This window comes from Lampris incognitus, chromosome 7, assembly GCF_029633865.1.
Source record: "Lampris incognitus isolate fLamInc1 chromosome 7, fLamInc1.hap2, whole genome shotgun sequence".
Classification (NCBI taxonomy): domain Eukaryota; kingdom Metazoa; phylum Chordata; class Actinopteri; order Lampriformes; family Lampridae; genus Lampris; species Lampris incognitus.
The window spans coordinates 7,984,593-8,005,630 of record NC_079217.1 but is presented as its reverse complement, the minus strand read 5'-3'; the positions used below and the strand labels follow the sequence as shown (position 1 = coordinate 8,005,630).

At 47.5% G+C, this 21,038-nt stretch overlaps 1 protein-coding gene across 1 annotated transcript in view; it reads left to right on the top strand.

Annotated features, from left to right (window-relative positions):
• The first annotated feature begins 14,312 nt into the window (after positions 1–14,312).
• esamb (endothelial cell adhesion molecule b) overlaps positions 14,313–21,038 on the top strand; it is a 44,588-nt gene continuing 37,862 nt past the window's right edge. The window contains exon 1 of the mRNA XM_056283717.1: positions 14,313–14,455. Coding sequence (XP_056139692.1) covers positions 14,313–14,455 — 143 coding nt within the window. The remainder of the gene's footprint in view (positions 14,456–21,038) is intronic.

Here is a 21,038-nt window from a genome sequence, read left to right as displayed (position 1 = left end):
GTAAGGCGTCTGTGCCCGGGGGACCAAGGTCTCATAATTCATCTATGGCGGGTATATTTTAGTCTTCTTACATCGTCACAACTTCAGTAGCTGTCAGTGTTGACCCTACCAGCATGCTGAATTATAAAACACATGTGTGTTCACAAAGCGCTGTTATGGAGTGGATTTGTAGCTAGCCAGATAAAAACATGACACACAAACCTGCATTAAGATGTTGTTGTTGTTGTTGTTGTTGTCTGGGAGGAAGACATGGCGGTACTGCGCAGCTTGGCAAGTTCAAGGTAAACTGGGAAGCTGCCCTCAAAGCATGAGGGTTCGACAGCCAGCATCTCCCCTTCTCTGAAACGCCCTTGAGCGGAATCTCTTCAAGGTCGCCTTTCCTGTGGGCGACCCCCTGCACTCTGACCCCTATATGGAGCGAGAAAAGTGGAAAGAAACATTGTGCTATCGGGATCAATACCGCGTCACATTAGCACAGTAATGCATGGTGGAGAGTGACGGGTGAGATTAACATTATGAATTACACTCTTTTTTTTTTTTAATTTACTTCTTCTAATAAGCCACTTCCTGCAAAGTGAAAACACTAAAGGAAGTCTACCTCAGTGCACGCCGCTGGCGGCCACAGTGGAAAAGCTCCATGCCAGGGCAACGCTGGATGAGCTGTCGGGTCACATCAGGGTCACCGACCGTCCTGTGAAATACAGAACCGTCCCGTAATTGGAAGCTAAAATACGTGATCCGTATTGAGCCGGTATAGGACACGCTTTTGTTCTGGTTCTGTGTTTTTGAGAATCAGTCCAGTGTAAATCTATGTGAGAGAAACCTTACAGGTTGGACTTTTAAGACGGGGCGATTTGTGCGAGCTGGAAGGAAACCGTCCTGCTGTGTTGTCCCTCAGCCTGTCCGTCATGTCATGTTCCACGACCCAATGCACTTACGCTGTTAGTCGTGACGTTGCTGCAATACGCCTGACAACGATGCGGGTTTTGAAAAACGGCGACCTGAGAGCGTAGTCTGCCGGCAGGGGAAAAAAAGATTACAAAAATACAGAAGGGAATGGGGAAATGGTCACCAATGGCCGGGATGCATGAGTGAGAATGTGTACAAGGCCAACTGCACCGTCTGCCACCGGGTTTTCTCCAGTGGTGTGTGTGTGTGTGTGTGTGTGTGTTTTGCACAAGTGCCATTTAGAGCAGCAGGCGTGTTCTCCCGGGTCTTATTAAAAAGAAACGACTGTAAATACAGGAAGTGCTGGGAGGATTATTTTACAAATAGGCATCCTCTCGCTGATCTCTTGTTTGACTGCCCGAGTGCAGGCGTCTCTTTAGACGCTGAAGTTTTGCTGAATGGCCAGCGGCTCAATGAATACCTAACAAGTCTTCCTGCCTAAGTCTGATGCTAAGCAGCGAGCAAGAGCCCCGACAACTTCCTTTTGTGTTGTTAAGCTGCTCCTCCGCAGAAGGAATACAATAGTGTCCCTGGCTGCATCTGTCCTGTTCAGACTTTGCTGACATCCCAGTCTGAACGCTGCAAAAAGAGACGGGACGCAAGGGACAGCCATACAGCGTCAGAAACCGGGCTGAACAGCATGGCTTCAGAGTCGACGTCGCATTATACACACATGCAAAAGTCACATTGCAGAGGATGCAGCGTAAGGCAAATTAGGCTCATCTCGCATGCTGGGCTGAAACTCCTATAGTTTGACAGGAAGCATCTGACAAATGATGTAATTTAGTCTCATTTAATGACTTCTTAGTCAACTGCCTTATTTTCCCTTTTATTCACCTTAATCATTGCTAGAGTGATGATTTTGGCGGCCTGTCCAGCGTGTCTCCCCGCCTGCCGCCCAGTGACTGCTGGGATAGGTTCCAGCCTCCCCGCGACCCTGGGGGCAGGATAAGCGGTTCAGATAACGGATGGATGGATGGATGGAGCTTTGAAAGTTAAATGCTGTATATGTATGGGGGAAATTACGTAACTCCTTTTTTATTTTCAGTATATTGCAATATTATTAGTGAATAATTATGAACCAATTAATTAATTGTTATTAACGAATATTGCAATTCGTATCATTAACCTCCACGCCCCCCCCCCCCGAAATATTGCAGTGTTCATTATTTTTTCACTAGTCAGAAAAAAAAAATCTTCCTTTTCAATGTATCTTGTCATCTTTTCAACCACATCATCACAATGTTGGCCGCAGTGTAAGCCCGCTATCCATGTGTTGGGGTAGATGAATGTCACTTTGCGTGACCAGTTGAGAGAAATGAGGTCAAAGCTGAAGCCGCTATTAATGTTTTACCCCTCGGTAAAGAGAAGAGCCGAGTGCCAGCATGCCCCGGTCTGCAGCGTTAAGGACCAGAGGAGGACTGGGCTCAGGTGGGGGCTCAGGTGGGGGGGGGTGCACTGTATCTCCTCTGTATCTCCTCTCTTCTTATCTCCAACCTCCCGGTGTTGGCCCGGCCTCACCTCGACGCACATTATGTGCAAAACGTGTGGGCGAATGCAAAGGTTTGTGTGAGTCTGTTTGGGTTTACTGTGCAGGAGTGCCGACCGAGCATCGACCGGTCATTGGGTTTCCGTCACATCCTCGGTTTTATCCGGAGAGCAGTTCATCACATCATTATCCCTAATTAGCCTGTTTACTCAGCCGCTCCATTCACTCCCGTGTTGACTCAGTCAATGCCCGAGTCCCATAAGTGCTAAGCTCAATCTGTGTTTTAATGTGGCGATCGCAAGTAGGGCTGCAACTAACGCTTCAATCAATCAGCCAATTAATCAGTCAAACTTTATTTGTGTAGCACCTTCCATGCAAAATTGCAATACAAGGTGCTTAACTATACAATGAAAATTAAACAATACCACGAAAACACAACAATACGGTGAAAATACATGGTAAAGAGACATGGTGGAACAGAGAGACCGGTGTAGCACAGTAGAAGAGGGTAGATTAAAATAAAATAAAATGTATTAAGCGAATGCTAAGCTAAAAAAGGTGTTTAAAGATTGGGATGCCCTCAGCTTCTCTGGCAGGCTGTTCCAGGGGCGAGGACCACAGACACTCAATACCCACCTCCCTGTAGGTCTTGGTCCTCACCTAGGGAATAACTAAAAGGCCGGCATCAGGGTACCCGCATGACCTAGAGGGAGCACACATTAAAAGCATGTCTGACAAATATGCAGGCACTAGTCCATTAAGAGATTTGAACAGCAATAAAAAGGACCTTAAAATCTGTTCTAAAACTGACAGGCAACCAGTGAAGGGACTTTAGGACGGGGGGAGGGGGGTGTGCTCTCCTGGTCTTGGTCAGTGCACGCAGTGCTGCATTCTAAGTGATCTGCGGCTTATTTATAGCTTTCTTAGGTAGACCGGAAAGGCGAGCGTTGCAGTAATCAAGCCTGCGAGTGATAAAGGCATACTACGTAACTCTCTCATTATCTGCCTGGCAGAGAAGCGGTTGCACTTCAGCAGTTTTTCCAGTTTTAGTGAAATTACTGATATAAGATTCAAAATTCAAATCAGGGTCTAGAAGCACGCCAAGATTTTTTTTTTTTTTTGCTGGGGTCTTGGCATTTTGTGCGAGGGATTTAAAGTGAGTGCCCGCTATCTCTCTCTGGACCTTTGCTCCGATAATTAAAACCTCGGTCTTATTTTTGTTCAAATTCCCCAGCATTCCCAGCATTCTGCTGGAACAGAATGCTGGGATAGGCTCCAATGTCCCGCGACCCTAATTAGCATAAGCGGCTTGGAAAATTGATGGATGGATGGATGCAAGAAATTGTGACACCCACAAGTTGATATGATCAGTGCGTTGAACCAGTTTATCAATACTTATTTTCCATTATCAATTAATCTATTGATTTTTTTTTAAATGATGACAAACACCCACCACCAGTTCCCAGAGCCTAAAGCGGTGTCTTAAAATGCTTTACTTAGACCAAGCAGCAAAAAGTATTCATTTTATGTTGATGTGAGTTGGATAAAGGCAATCAAATCCTAAAATCTGTGAAGCTGCAACCTGCAAACGTCTAGTAGTTTTGCTTGATAAACGATTTAAACTGTTAATCGGTTACTAAAATTATAGCTGTTGATGGACTCATCTTTCTAGCACGAATTTCGGATGAGGCTGCAATGTATTTGAAATTTGAATCCGGAAAAAGAGTAGCCCCCTTTTTTTGGTGGGGGGGTTAAATATCAGCAGCCTACATAGTCCCTCATGCACTGGATGATGTTAATTTTTAATGGCCTCATTTCCGCGGCGATGGTATGGGTCATGGGTACGATGTGAGATGGAGCAGCCGTGTGCCTCAAGGCAATTCAAATCGGACCGAGGTGTGGCGTGTCAGGGGTTTCCTCTAACCTGTGAAAGTTTAGTCTGGATTTGTGCGTTAAGATTCGCCAGGTGAGTTTTACCTGTGAACAGAAACAAGGCTGCCAGGTTTCTGGGGCAGCTCGATTGACAGTGAATTGGAGGATAACCGTGCAAAATATGAAGGTACCGAGGCTGATCTCCCAGTCATGAACACGCACATATTTATATGCTGCACAACTGTTGGCTTCATCAGGAGATGCAGCTCATTTTCGAGCTCATAGTCAGTCGTGCAGCTATTGAAAGCGACTTCAGTTGACCTACTTCTGGTTCTTTGGATACCTGTTCTGACAGGAAGTTGTTGAGGTCCAGAGATGGTGATTAAGTTGTGAAAAGATTGTAAAAATGTCGCTTTTAGAACTTTGTGTCTTGAGGCGTTCCCAGAGAGTTGAATCGGTTCATGTGGACAAGGTGCTCAGTGGGACTTTCTGGCATGATGTCCTTATCTGGATTATTGAGCATGCATCAAGACATCACTCTTGTTGTTTTACAACTTTAGTCTTGTTTTTTGGCCGTCAGCATATCGGTTGTGATGTTTCATTCACCGGCTTCGTTTTTGGAGATGTTGGACATTGGTCACTGCTGGACTCAGCTTTACAATGATGTCTCACAGGCTCCTTAAACTTCTCCTTTCAACAGCAAAATAAAAACGCTCTAGTGACTCAGTTATACTGTGTACATGATTTCCCATTATCTATGACTTCTCTACTGCACTGGCCAGGTAGTTTATTGATGGTTGCTGCTACCTATGGTAAGTACAGGCTGCTCATTCCTGCAGGTCGAACCAGGAAGTAGCTCAGCAATGCAACTGACCATTGATAATATTGGACAATTAGGGTAATAGCTTCCATTTTCACTTCCAGAAACACGTGGTTTATATAATTGGGTTAAATTGGCCTTGTTGAAACACGTCTGACGCTTGTGTTCGGTTGTTCTGTGAGGTGCTGCTGGAAAGCTGAGTCCAGCGGTGACTGCATGGCCAAGGCCTCCAACATGAAGCCGCTGAGTCAAATGTCGTAACCAGGGGTGCCTCCGTAGCCGAATGGTTACAGAACATATCACAGGGTCACAACGTCGCCGGTTTGAATCCAGCCGGCGACCTTTGTTGCAAGTCATTACCCCCCCCCCCCATTTCCTGTCTTCCTCCACTGTTGCGATCCAGTAAAGGTAGAAAATAATCTTAAAAGAAGTCATAAACGATATGCGTAACAGCAAAAAACTATGAAAATTAAACCAAAGTTGTAAAAAAAAAACACAATTATCCTGTTTGCTAAATGGCGTAATAATCCAAGAAACAAGATTGTTATTGTGTGTTGGGCAGCTGGATGGTTCACTGCATGTAGCCTTTACTTCTTGCTAATATTCCTTAGAGAGTTCAGTGCTTCGGTTTCAAATAGTTGCGCATGGAGGAAAAAGTTATCACATGTTACCATATATAACAAGGTCAAATCTTAAGTCTCTGGTTTCCTCCCCTCTTGTGAAGCTCTTGTTAACCCCCCCTCCACCCCGAACAAATGGAACCGAAAACTGGGTCTTATGGTCTTGCAGGAGAAAAAACCACTTCCTAATGGATGCCCCAACCGCCCCCCACGCCAAAATACACCACCTCTCTCTCTCTCTCTCTCTCTCTCTCTCTCTCTCTCTCTCTCTCTCTCTCTCTCTCTCTCTCTCTCTCTCTCTCTCTCTCTCTCTCTCTCGCTCTCTCTCTCTCTCTCTCTCTCTCTCTCTCTCTCTCTCTCTCTCTCCCCCCTTGATGAACTTGAGAGGTATTGGAGCATTGCATGTTGTATTTACAGATTATATACCCCTGGTAATTCCTCCTCGATAAGTGCTCGGCTGAAATCTGAAATCAGATCACTTAGCTTCTTAATTATAGGCACGCTGCATTAAGCCCCTCTCAGCTATATGGAGTTGCACCCTTGAATCCTGCAGCGGGAGCAGCGGCCCTATCAGTCCTGCCGCTGTCACTCTGTCAGCACAGCTTCCCGCTTGCATGGAAAGGCATGACAGATCCGGGGAGATAAAACGGCCAGCCCTCGCCCCGCTGCCACACTAATGGTTTATAAATATCTTCTTCAAAGACCCAAGATGGTGCATGGCTGGCAGGGTGGCTTCATATGGCTCTGTTGTGGTGCGGCATCGCAGACCCATTTAAGCTCCGTTTGCCTTTCATTCCCTGCCATACAGGCCCCGGAGGTGGCCTGAATGGCAAGCTGGTGGCAAATATTGATATGGTTAAACAAGAATAGATGTCATCGGGGATTGTGGTTCTGGTGATTATAAATTAAAGGTTGTAATTCCCTGGTCTTAAAGGCTGCATCTCAGTAAAGTTGTTCAATTTTCCGAACTTATTCAACCGTCTAGCTGAGTGAAATAAACAATGTATGCCTCTACCTGTCTGGCTGGGAGAGCTGGCGCTGGATCGGCCGGGGGAGCCTGGTCTGCTGCATCCGGTGGGCCCAGGGAGCATGGCTCTGCCTGGAGCTGCACCTGAGGGGGAAAGACTGAGGGCAGTCTGACAGGACGCGGAAGCGGGGCAGGCTAAGCTAACTGCTAGCCCATGCAGACCGGCAGTTCCGACAGTCATCCTGGCGCTTGCTCTCTTGGACAGTGAATTTTTATTTATTTATTGGATATATTGTGTTTTTGTAGTTTTTTGTAGTTGGATATATGTGTTCTTGTAGTTTGGATGTGTTTTTGTCTTTGTGTTGCACGGCTGTGGGCTGGGGGAAACGCTATTTCGTTTCATGTGTGCAGGTGCATGGCGTGAAAGGACAAATAAATGTTCCTGGTTCCTGATTGGTCGTCATATCCACAATGCTAATGGTAGTTTCTCAAAGTTTTCATGCAAATATGTTATAAAAGCACCAAAAGCATCGCCAAAATATCGTCACAATATCAATATCAAGGGGGCGGGGCCGTGATTGACAGCTGGGCTGAGGAGGCCGCCCTTGTCTGATAGACTGCACACATGCACACATGACCAAGGTGAACCCTCGCCACCTTCAAAGAGGCGACGTGCGTGGCTGTGTCGCGTGTGCGCTCCAGTGTCGAAACGTCTCTCTTTGAGCGGCATGTTAAAATGTTCACACGTCAGCTCAAATTCAAACAAAAACACACACGCACACACACATTGCTGTAGTTTTTCCTCCTTCCTGTTAATTACTTTACATCAGGTGCTAGTCGTGTTTTAGTCCAGGGATACCTTGGAAGCGCGGTGTTTGGTGATCAAAAATAATGTGGCACGGTGGTGCAGTGCTTGCACTGATGCCTCACAGCAAGAAGGTCTTAGGTTCGATTCCCGCCTGGGGCGGTGTTGACACTGGGGTAGTTTGCATGTTCTCCCCAGGCCTGTTGGTGTGCTGTGGGTGTGCGCTCTGCATGTTCTGCCTGTGCTCAGGTGGGGTATCTCCAGACCAGGGGCCTTTCTGTGTGTACTCTGCATGGCCTGCCCATGCTCAGGTGGGGTATCTCCGGACCAGGGGCCTTTCTGTGTGTACTCTGCATGGCCTGCCCATGCTCAGGTGGGGTATCTCCAGACCAGGGGCCTTTCTGTGTGTACTCTGCATGTCCTGCCCATGCTCAGGTGGGGTATCTCCAGACCAGGGGCCTTTCTGTGTGTACTCTGCATGGCCTGCCCATGCTCAGGTGGGGTATCTCCAGACCAGGGGCCTTTCTGTGTGTGCTCTGCATGTCCTGCCCATGCTCAGGTGGGGTATCTCCAGACCAGGGGCTTTTCTGTGTGTACTCTGCATGTCCTGCCCATGCTCAGGTGGGGTATCTCCAGACCAGGGGCCTTTCTGTGTGTGCTCTGCATGGCCTGCCCATGCTCAGGTGGGGTATCTCCAGACCAGGGGCCTTTCTGTGTGTGCTCTGCATGTCCTGCCCATGCTCAGGTGGGGTATCTCCAGACTAGGGGCCTTTCTGTGTGGAGTTTGCATGTTCTCACCGTGCTCACATGGGGTTTCCTCCGACATCAAAAACGAACGCCAGTAAAAACATGCAGAACGCTCTCCTGCCCTGTCCTTGACCACGACATATCGATGTCCACCTGGAATTGCTCCCCGGGTGCTGAAGGAAAGGGCTGCCCCTGGAGGGACGACAGCAGGATGGGAAAGTGCAGAAGGATCGTTTCTTCAGCCACAACTCCCTGCATGCGTGTGTGTGTGTTCTAGCGTGCGGCAGTTTTCTGAATAAAGTCTCTCCAGAACCTGTATGCACGAGATCAAAACCTCGACCCACGGACGTCTTCCGTCCCTCATTGATCACAGAAATCTGTATTCATCTCATTCTCGCCAGCTTATCTCGTGTGGTGTCCACCTGCGGGGCCCGGTGTATGAAAATAATGCCCAGCATTAGAAATCGTGGCTCCAGTGCCTGAGGCATCAGCGCAGACACACGGGCGTGTGTTCCTCTGCTTTGTCACTGACTCGTTCCTCATGTTAGCAGACATGTAAAGCAAATCAGAGAACTAACGGGGCCTTCACAAAGGCTCAAAAGGCCTCAGAACTGCTGTGGGGTTTGTTTGATGCTTTAGTCATCCAGCAGTGCCCCTCCGCCTACTGTACAGACACTCACATGTGCGCCCGCACTCGTCCATGCATACGCAATTATATGAACAATTCGGGGTCTCTGCCCTTTTCTCCACAAATACTCAATCAAATCACTGCAGTCTGTCAGCGAGCCAAGTGGATTACAGCCACGGTGCATGGCAGTGATCAATGAAAAAATAATTATTAAAGGTTGTATTGGTAATGGTCATGTCAGCGATGATTTAATGATCACGAGACGCCACGGTTATAAATAGCAGCACATACGCGAGATTGAAGAGAAGCTTCGTTTTTAATGTTGACGGGGGGGGGGGGTTCACCATCTATCCTATAGGAAATTTGCCTCATTGCCCATATCTCACTACAATCTCATCCATCTGCCTGTGTGTGTGGGGGGGGGGGGGCGGAGACAGTGGCATGGATGTTGATGCAGAGCGGGGGACTGAAAGCTGCACCGCCATAACGGGTGGTGAAGACCTCAGCCAGCGTTTCCTTGCTTTCAGGTCTTTGGTGTGGTGGTTTTGAAGCAGCTTTGTAAATTGTTTGAAAATGGATGTTCTTCCCTCTTTCGATCTCTCTTAGAGTCAATGTAGGTCTTACAATAGAAGTACTCCGAGAGCAGTGTGATGGACGTCATTTAGTACCACTAATACTTTTGGGTGCTCCCGTTTGGGGTCGCCACAGCGGATCATTTGTTACCATCTCTTCCTGTCTTCTGCATCTTCCAACCACCTGCATGTCCTCCCTCACCACATCCATAAACCTCCTCTTTGTTCTTCCTCTTTTCCTCTTCCCTGGCAGCTCCATATTCAGCATCCTTCTCTCGATATCCCCAGCATCTCTCCTCCACACATGTCCAAGCCATCTCAATCTTGCCACTTTTGCTTTGTCTCCAAACCGTCCAACCTGAGCTGTCCCTCTAATATACTCATTCCTAATCCTGTCCATCTTTGTCACTCCCATCTTCAACTCTGCCACCTCCAGCTCCACCTCCCGTCTTTTCATCAGTGCCACTGTCTCCAGACCATATAACATAGCTGATCTAACTACCATCTTGTACATCTTCTTTTTAACTCTTGCTGGTACCCTTCTGTCGCAAATAACTCCTGACATTCTTCTCCACCCACTCCACCCTGCCTGCACTGAGAAGAGAGGTGAAGAAGAGAGAAGTGAGAGGTTAAGAAGACTTCACCTCTCTTCTGCACTCCCCGTTACTTTGAACAGTAGACCCCAAGTATTTAAACTCATACGCCTTTATCACCTCTACTCCTTGCATCCTCACCATTCCACTGTCTTCCCTCTCATTCATGCATAGGTATTCCGTCTTGCTCCTACTGACTTTCATTCCTCTTCTCTCCAGTGCATACCTCCACCTCTCCAGGCTCCCCTCAACCTACTCCCTGCTCTCGTCACAGTTCACAATGTCATCCACGAACATCATAGTTCACGGAGACTCCTGCCTGATCCCGTCCGTCAACCTGTCCATCATCCATCACCATTGCAAACAAAGGGTTGAGAGCCGATCCTTGATGTAATCCCACCTCCACCTTGAACCCATCTGTCATTCCAACCACACAGCTCACCATTGTCACACCTCCCTCATACATATCCTGCACCACTCCTACATACTTCACTGCCACTCCCGACTTCCTCATACAATACCACACCTCCTCTCTCGGCACCCTGTCATATGCTTTCACTAAATCCACAGACACAGTGTAACTCCTCCTGGCCTTCTCTATAATCCTTCATCAACATTCTCAAAGCAAACATCCCATCTGTGGTGCTCTTTCATGGCATGAAACCATACTGCTGCTCGCTAATAATCACCTCTCCTCTTAACCTAGCTTCTATTACTCTTTCCCATATCTTCATGCTGTGGCTGATCAACTTTATACCTCTGTAGTTGCTACAGTTCTGCACATCGCCCTTGTTCTTGAAAATCGGTACCAGTATGATGCTTCTCCACTCCTCAGGCATCCTCTCACTTTCCAAGATTGTGCTAAACAATCTAGTTAAAAACTCCACTGCCATCTCTCCTAAACACCTCCATTCCTCCACAGGTATGTCATCTGGACCAACCGTCTTTCCACTCTTCATCCTCTTTATAGCTGCCCTCACTTCCTCCTTGGTAATCCACCACACTTCCTGATTCACAGTCCCCAAATCATCCAACCTTCTCTCTCTCTCTCATTTTCTTCATTCATCAGCCCCTCAAAGTACTCCTTCCAACTTCTTAACACACTCTCCTCACTTGTCAGCACATTTCCATCTCTATCCTTGATCACCCTAACCTGCTGCACATCCTTCCCAGCTCGGTCCCTCTGTCTAGCCAACTGGTACAAGTCCTTTTCTCCTTCCGTAGTGTCCAACTTCTTATACAACTCGCCGTACGCCTTTTCCATTGCCTTTGCCACGTCTCTCTTTGCTTTATGCCGCATCTCCTTGTACTCCTGTCTACTTTCTTCAACTCTCTGACTATCCCACTTCTTTTTTGCCAACCTCTTCCTCTGTATACTTTCCTGTACTCCCTCATACCACCACCAAGTCTCCTTGTCTTCCTTCCTCTGTCAGATGACACACCAAGTACCTTCCTAGCTGTCTCCCTCACTATTTCTGCAGTAGTTGCCCAGTCATCCAGCAACTCTTCACTACCACCCAGTGCCTGACTTAACTCCTCCCTGAACTCCACACAACAGTCTTCCTTCTTCAGCTTCCACCATTTGATCCTTGGCTCTGCCTTCACTCTCTTCCTCTTCTTGATCTCCAAAGTCATCCTACAGACCACCATCCGATGCTGCCTAGCTATGTTCCCCCCTGTCACCACCTTGCAGTCTCCAATCCCTTTCCGATCGCAACTACTGCATAAGATATAGTCCACCTGTGTGCACTTTCATCCATGGTGTTCCCCACTCTCATCCATGGTGTTCCTCCCTTTTCTTGAAATATGTATTCACCACAGCCATTTCCACCCTTTTCGCAAAATCCACCACCATCTTTCCCTCCACATTCCTCTCTTTGGCACCATTCCTGCCTATCACCTCCTCATCACCTCTGTTCCCTTCACCAACATGCCCACTGAAGTCCGCTGCAGTCAGCACTCTCTCCTCCTTGGGTACCCGAGTACTACCCTTTCTACCACGTCATCCAACTCACTCCAGAATTCTTCTTTCTCTTCCATCTCTCACCCAACTTGCGGGGCATATGCACTGATAACATTCATTAACACACCTTCAATTTCCAGCTTCATGCTCATCACTCTGTCTGACACTCTCTTCACCTCCAACACACTCTTGACATACTCTTCCTTCAGAATTACCGCTACCCCATTTCTCCTCTCATCCGCACCATGGTAGAAGAGTTTGAACCCATCTCTGATGCTCCTGGCCTTACTCCACTTCCACCTGGTCTCTTGCAAACACCGTATATCTACCTTTCTTCTCTCCATCATATCAGCCAGTTCTCTCCCTTTACCAGTCGTAGTGCCAACATTCAAAGTTCAGACTCTCACCTCCACACTCTTACCCTTCCTCCTCTCCTGCTGCCTCTGGACATGCCTTCTCCCTCTTCCTCTCCTTTGCCCAAAAATAGCATAGCAATAATCTTATCATACATTTCCATCCATGCCAAAGCTGTGTTCAAGTCAGCTTGCAACTCAGATATTTTGACTCAGAAATTTCTGATTCTCGGCGTCACGCGTTAACACTGTTTACTCGGAGAAAAAAACCCAACACTGATGCCGTCAGATGTCTCGTAATTTCATTGGCAGCATTTTTGAGCAAGCTAACCGTATCCAGCTAAACTGGTTATTGAAAAAAGTGATTGCTATAATGAATGTGAAACATGATAGTAACACATGTATAATATATGATTGCGCACCCAATATGTATTAAAGTGTACTACATAAACACTTGCACTCTCTTACCACAAACTACAGGTGCTGCCGTTTGTTATTCCTACTTTTTCTTGCTGTGACGTCAACAGCGCTCACAGCTTGTGTCCATGTTCAGCGTGCACGATTCGTACGTCACGGAGACACCAATTCCCTATTCCTGTCCTCACCAGCCACGCATCGTGAGGCGAAGCCATTAGGAGCACATTTTCTCCCAAAACAAAGGGTAAATGCAATAACAGTCCCATTTCCAAGTGATGATTGGTAGATAAGCAGTGAGGTAAGTGACTTGAGACGTGTGTCAAACACATCAAAAGAGACTTGAAGTCTTAGGCGTCATTTATGCTCAGCATTAAATAGTATGCAGATATAGATGGAACCCTCTGTCTGTCTGCAACCTTGGTGTCATTTTGGACTCCACTCTCTCATTCCAGTCAGTCACACATCAAATCCACCACCAAATCTGCTTTCTCATCTCATCTCATCTTCAGCCGCTTTTCTGGGGTCGGGTCATGGTGGCAGCAAGCTAAGTAGGGCACTCCAGACGTCCCTCTCCCCAGCAACGCCCTCTAGCTCCTCCTGGGGGATCCCAAGGTGTTCCCAGGCCAGATTGGACACGTAGTCCCTCCAGCGAGTTCTGGGTCTACCCCGGGGTCTCCTCCCCAGTTGGCCATGCCTGGTAAACCTCCAAAGGAGGCCACCCAGGAGGCATCCTAATCAGATGCCCGAACTATCTCAGCTGGCTCCTTTTGATGCGAAGGAGCAGCGGCTCTACTCCAAGCGCCCTCCGGATGTCCGAGCTCCTCACCATATCGTTAAGGCTGAGCCCAGACACCCTACGGAGGAAACTAATTTCAGCCGCTTGTATCCGCGGTCTCACCCTTTCGGTCACTACCCAAAGTTCATGACCATAGGTGGAGATTGGAATGGAGATCAACTGGTAAATTGAGAGATTTGCCTTCTGGCTGAGCTCCTTCTTCGCCACAAGGGTCCGGTACAACGTCCAGATTACTGCTGATGCTGCACCAATCTGCCTGTCAATCTCCCACTCCAAACTACCCTCACTTGTGAACAAGACCCCGAGATACTTGAACTCCTTCACTTGAGGCAACAACTCATCCCCAACCCAGGGATGAGTTGTTGTCAAATCTGCTTTCTTTCACCTCAAAAACATCTCCAGACTCCGGCCACTACTCTCAGACTCCGTAGCAGAGACCGTTAAACATGCCTTCATCACCTCCCGTCTGGATTATTGCAATGGAGGGGTACCTAGCAAAGTCCTAGACAGGCTTCAGTATGTGCAGAATTCAGCTGCCAGGAGGCTCACCTGCACCAAGCCCTGGCAACACATCACTCTCACCCTTATCCACCATCACTGGCTCCTGATCAAATCCCACATTTCCTATAAAATCCTCCTCCTCACCTATAAGGCCCTCCTTGCCCTTACCCCCCACTACCTATCAGACCTCCTCAACCTCGAAATGTCTGTGGTCCGCAGACATGGGTTTGCTTTCCATCCCCCACACCAGCCTGCGGACCTTTGGGGACAGAGCGTTTAGTGTGGCAGCCCCCACCCTTTGGAACTCTATTGCAGCAGAGATCCACAACACTGCTTCTTTGGGCAATACTAAGGCCTATGATCTGTAGTCTTTTTGTTTTAATCCTTTTTTTTTGTCTTATGTAGAGCATCCTTGGGTTCCTTGAAAGGCGCTGTACAAAACTAAGTTGTTGTCGTTCATTTCGTCTGTATTTGTGCAGGGACAAAATCTCGCAGTACCATCGGACATCATGGGGGCAGCATAGTCTTTAATTCAAGCAAAACCAGCGAAGACATTTAAAAAAATGGCAGGAGTCTTTGAGGAGAGGTTATGCAAGTTGGTGAGAAATTTTCAAAACATCTATGATGTATTTAATAGCCTCACAGACCACGGCCATCTACAACACTGTCTCCGCCATTGCCTCTTTCTTAACAGGTAGGTTATGACGACCTCCTCCACCGTGCCCACCTTTGTTGTCATCAGAAACGTTTGACTCTGAACTTGCCATCTAGCGGATCTATTGCTTACCCTCCGTGCCAACGTAAAGGATGCACCACCACTGCCCGCATACTTGTAGTATTTATTTTTGTGCGTAAAGGGAGCTTAAATGAGCCTTTAACAGAAGCAACACACATTGAAATGGAGATGGTGGAGAAAGCGAGTGACTGGGTGTAAAAATGATATGAGTCCCAAATTTCTGAACTATGCTTTTGAGTTGGACAACCACGTGTGGGCTCATGTTTTTTGTTACTAGTTTTGAGTTGTCTTAAACACAGCACTAGCTCTCCATTGCAGTTCCAGGCAGTATGCATTATTTTATCAGCCTTTTTTGTGTGTCTTTGGACGTTTTTAATGGCTCATTCACCCAAGTTTGAGTTTCTAGTAAGATGCATTGAAAGTTGGGGGGGGGGTTCTAGATTTGATCAGAGCCAAAAGCAAAAGGCTGTCTTGGTTTTTAAATAGTTACTGTCACGTGTCGCCTCACAGCAAGAAGGTCCTGAGTTCGAACCCTGGAGTTGTCCGACCTTGGGGGTCGTCCCGGGTCGTCCTCTGTGTGGAGTTTGCATGTTCTGCCCGTGTCTGCGTGGGTTTCCTCCGGGTGCTCCGCTTTCCTCCCACAGTCCAAAGACATGTAGGTCAGGTGAATCGGCCATACTAAATTGTCCCTAGGTGTGAATGTGTGTGTGTCGGCCCTGTGATGGACCGGCGGCCTGTCCAGGGTGTCTCCCCACCTGCCGCCCAGTGACTGCTGGGATAGGCTCCAGCATCCCGCGACCCTAATTAGGCTAAGCGGCTTGGATAATGGATGCATGGATGTCACGGGTCAGTAAGGACTCAAATGCAGAATCAGAGACCAAAGGCAGGAGTAAAGTAAGGGGCAGCAACTTCACTGAAGGGGTTAGGCAGTTCATGACACAGTTGGTTCCGATGTTCAAAACCAAGGGTTAGTCCAAACAGGCAGAAGTACAGAATCGGGAGGCAGAAAACTAGGTCACTTTACAGGCACGAGTCAAAACCAGGCAAAACAAAACAACAGACAGGCAGGATGTGAATACTGGCAGGAGCACAACTGACGATCTGGCAAACGATCCGAGGTGAGCTAACTGGTATGAATACTAGAGAGGCAAATGGGGAAAAAGGTGTCTGGTGGGTGATTGACAGACAAGTGGTGCAGAGACATGCAGGTGGGTGTTGCAGGGGTGGGTGGTGTGCAGAGACACAGAGCTGGGGGAGACAGCTAGGGGGGAACTAGAGGCTGTGGCTGAGTCGATAACGAGTAAAAAAATGTAAATATAAGCGCTTTGGTTTACCAAGGCACCGCTTCTGGCAATGGAGGTTTGGTGCAAGCGAGATCACGGATCTACCAAACGTTGTTTTTTTTTTTTTACTTTATTTTTGTCACAATTTTTATGTAGACTTGAACTATCGTGCACGGGTCTGTGCGCTCACTTTGCCCCCTAAAATTAAAGCTTCAGAACCGTACGGGTTCTGACTGATTTTATGTGAACTGTAGTGTGAACTTTGACCTCAGTGTCACACCGTGTACCCACAGATGGTCAAACAGCATGTAAGAGTTAGACATGTTTGCGTGTATCTTTGACTCTCTGTATCTGCTCACACATATGTGTGTGTGTTTGTGTGTGCGTGTGTGTGTATGAGGGAAGTAGTGGGGTCTGCTGTGTGAGAACCAGAGGGAGAAGGTGGGAGTTTGAATCTTGGCTGCACGGAGAATCAATTAAAACACAATCAGAAGTTGGGAGGGATTAGCGCTCCTGTTGTAAGATAGCGCACCCTCAGAATGTCTCAAAATAGCTGCTTACATTAAACTAATGTCATCCAATTTAAAGGCGCCTTCCCCAAATATTTATTATTGAAGCGCCATCTGCTTGAAGCCTTTAGGGGTCAGTCCAATATGCCCGGTTTTTACACTGTGAAGGCTATTTTGTTTTCCTATACCCCACCCCACCGCCGCCGCTTTCCTTCCTGTCAACCATCGAGAAAATGACCTCGATTTGCTTCCAGCCTCCATATTGAAGTTCAACTTTATCCTCTTTGGACTTTTGCCTGATCTCAAGTATCATCAGTTTGGGCAGTTTTCATAATGAAGAGTCGTATTTCTTCGTCCGTGCAGTGCCGTCGCTGCAGAATATTAGTCAGTCAGCTGAAATGAATTCACCTGCCCCTCACCGACCCTCCTTTTATAGATCACGGGAATGACAAAGTCGCAACTTGCACCGTATCGGCCTGTAGTGTTTAGTAAAATACGAGCAAGCTGCAAAGTAAACAGCCCTGCATAGCCAAAGCTCCAGACCTGGTCTTATCCGAGCAGTTGGACCGGCCAGTGCGATTAAAACACATAATGAGGACAAAAATGTGATGCGTGAATAATTTATGGTTTGCATGCTTGTTTTGGGGCAGATAGAAGTCTAGCGGGGCCGTTTTCTGGATTTTTGCTTTTCCATTATCCCGACACAGATCCCGAAGTCGGCACAGGGCGAGTGCGTCGTCTTGGTTCGGGAAAAGTGCCGCTTCATACAAAACGGCGGCGGCCGCTCCGGGCTCTTTCCGCAGCAGAGGATGGCTGTCCTCTCTCGCTCCCCGTTTAATGGTGTCATGTCACATCAGGGACACGGTTATGCCACATCAGATTTACCCCCAGCCCGGACACACAACAGGGCCGATGCTTTTGGACGTGAAACTGAAGATATTCCCATCATTGTTTTAGCCTTTATGTAACGCTCACTTGTTGAGACGTGATCTGTGTAGTCAGCTCTCCAGCGCCGGCGCATCAGCACGCTCGCCGCCTTCTGTCTTAAAGAGCTAGCGAACATTTGATCACACTTTCTGAGCTGAAACCACACTGGCATTTACCTCCAGTGGTAGAATGGGTTGCCCTGGTGATAAATACAACCAAACAATTTACCTGCATCATATGTGGGCATCGAGAATCCCTCAGGCCCCAAGTCTATGAGGCGAGTAGAAAGGTAATATTGTGGTGGACACGTATCGGGGATGGAATTCACCCCAGGAACTAAGGGTTAAGTCAGGGTTGCCCTGGCAGGTTAACGCAGGGTTAAGTTATGGTTGTTCAGCCAGTTTTCTGATTTACCGTGGATTAAAGAAAGTTGCCTACACGGCTAAAGTGTGAACCTACGGTCTTCTCCGTTCCTTCGGCTCTACAGTATATTGATTTAACATGGTCTGGGATTTGGTTTTGGTAATATATATATGGTGATGTAACGTGAATGTTTTCATTCCGTGGTCTTAAAGGCTGTATTAAAGTAAAGTAATGCAATTTCCTGAACACGTTTGACTATTTTAGCTGAAATGAACGATGAATCCCGCTACCTGTGTGGTCCTCATCCATCCATCCGTTATCCAAGCCACTTATCCCAATTCAGGTCACAGGATGCTGGAGCTTATCTCAGCAGTCACTGGGCAGCAGGCGGGGAGACACCCTGGACAGGCCGCCAAGGCCATCACAGGGCCCACACACACACACATAGGGACAATGTAGTACGGCCGATTCACCTGACCTACATGTCTTCGGACTATGGGAGGAAACCGGAGCACCCGGATGTAACCCATGCAGACACGGGGAGAACATGCAAACTCCACACAGAGGACGACCCGGGACGACCCCCAGGGTTGGACTACCCCGGGGCTTGAACCCAGGACCTACTTGCTGTGAGGCGACCGCGCTAACCACTGCGCCACCGTGCCGCTGTGAAGCTCTTATGAAAGCACCAATGGTCGTCTCCAAAATATTCCTCTATTTCTGATATCGAGGTATATTCAGTCACAGATAAGTGATATTTGTCGTGATATTTGGTTTTACAGTGTCGCCCAGGCCTTTAACAGCGGCCTTAGCCAGCTAAACTCTGGGTAGGTTGAACTGTGGCATGCGACTACAGCGCTCCCACCTCCAACACGGCTGTTTGGGTGCTCTTTAGATGACCTATTGGTTTTACGGTTAAGAAGGAACTAAATAAATAATGTGATTCCAGCGACATAAACACATCACTATGATGATGACCCCCGTCTTCCGAGGGAGGTGATTAAGGAAGGAAAACACAAAGCGGTTCTCCTGAACATCATCAAATTGCACAGAGGTGTACAGAAATAACAACTGACATCCCAGACCAGTTGGAACAGTGTTGAAGGGGCAGTGTTCACGTGAAATGGTCGCCATTAAACAGAGCGTGTCTCTTGGGCTCCTCGTACCAACTCCGCGGATGACCTTTAACCCCTACCACGGATCACCGCTTGAGTCTCGTCCGTCCCAGATTTGCGGTTTCTTTTGAAGGCATTGGGATTCAGGGTTAGTTTGGTTTTTTTCCTTCCTCTTCTTTTTAACCGTCTATGGGGAGAGGAAGGGAGAGAGATGTGCAGATGGAGAGGAAAATCTGAGCGTCACCGCAGAACTCACTTGAGGAAAAAAAGGAGAAAAGGCGAGGGTGAGAGAGAGATTACTTGGGGAGATAGAGCGAGGCCGGTTAATGAGGATTGGTTTATCTTCACTTAGGCCTACATGTTCCCTGAGGGGGCCTCCCCCCTTTATCCCTCGCCTCATCCCACGAAGCGCTACGTCTCGTAATACACACGAGTCCAACGCCATTCACGACTGTAGAAACACATCGATGGCCGTAGCTCGTGTGACAATCCAACATATAGGCTGGATTAGTTTTATGTTATTTTTTTCCATATTAATGTTATGTATAGATTATGATGCAATATTCCATTTACTACAAGATGAATGTAGAGATGGATGTGTTTTTATTTTTATCAGAACACGTTTTATCATATATGGATGTGCTGCCCTCTATGGATTACTGCTGAGACTACAGCAAATGCACCTCTGATCTCTTAATTGGCAGCTGGCATGAAAGGTCTGGATTGTTTCTTGGATTATTATTCTTTTGCAGTTTCCAGAGGACAGCATCCACCTTGTGTTTTAACTGCCGTCACAGGGACTCTGTAGTAGTCGACATGCCATGGACACCTCACCACATCCGGGATGTCATCCAAAACGTGCAACAACATCCCACGGTTCATTCCAGAGGTGGAGAATCCACCTGGCGGAGGTGAAAACGCTACGCTGGTGAACAGCCGTTGGTGGAATATAGAGCGTTTGCACAGTTTGTGGAAAGAGGCCTCGTAGGTATCGCATCCCATTTTAATGATCCCTTCCCGTTTATTTTGATTCATCCCCATGACGGATTTAGATTGGACTTCAATGCCCACATCCTTATCTTGAACTATGTGTCTGTCTATCTGTCTGCGTCTGCAGCCATACACCCGTCCCAGATGGAGACATGGGGGGATTAGGGAAGATTTTTCTTCATTTAATAAATAAACAATCGTGATGACACAGTTCTGAGGATAAACCTGGTCCAAGATGCGCAAGAATAGTCAGCGGGTTGCAGAGACGACGGGGGCATTATCCTACTTTATGGCAGAATGTATTTACCGTTCAGAATTGCTGGTAGCGTTCATCACTGCTGTCTACAGCTGTCGCTCATTCACCCTCACCGAGCGGAGTATTCCTGTCGCCCCTGTGCACCGCCGACTCCCCCCGACCTGATCCTTTCTGATTGCTGTGCTTGGGACACAACGTACACTAATCAAAATGTACTGCTTCACCGCGTTTGTAATGGAGTTCATCTGAAGCTCATTGGACCCCTTTTTCTGTGTATTGCTCCAGTGGTTGGTGCAGCAACGACCCCTTTTCCTCTTGAAATGAGGTCTACTGTACGTGCTGACAGGATCTGAAAGCCAAAGAGTGTTTCAGATTATTAGAAAAAAAACTCCCATCTATGCATTAGAGTACAGCGTGCTATGGAAAAATGCATGGTGAGGATGATGAGGTTAACTCCGATGAATGCAGTAATCTCGTGCATGCATCGCCTATATGGAGGGTTTTGCAGCGCTGCATTGAAATAAGCAGTCCTGGGTATCTGGACGGGCTTCACAATTAGAGCGGATGAAATTTTGCATTTAAAAATTTACCCATTTCTCCTGATATTTCTAATATTAATGTTAAAGAGGGCTGCGGACAGTTTTTTTTTTTTTTTGACTTTGCAGATATGTTTCACTGGTTGTTGTCTCTCACCAAGGAGGAAATACCTTATAGCCCCTGCATGTTGGCTGCGTATACCTGCCACTGCAGAATTCAGGAAGAGAATGG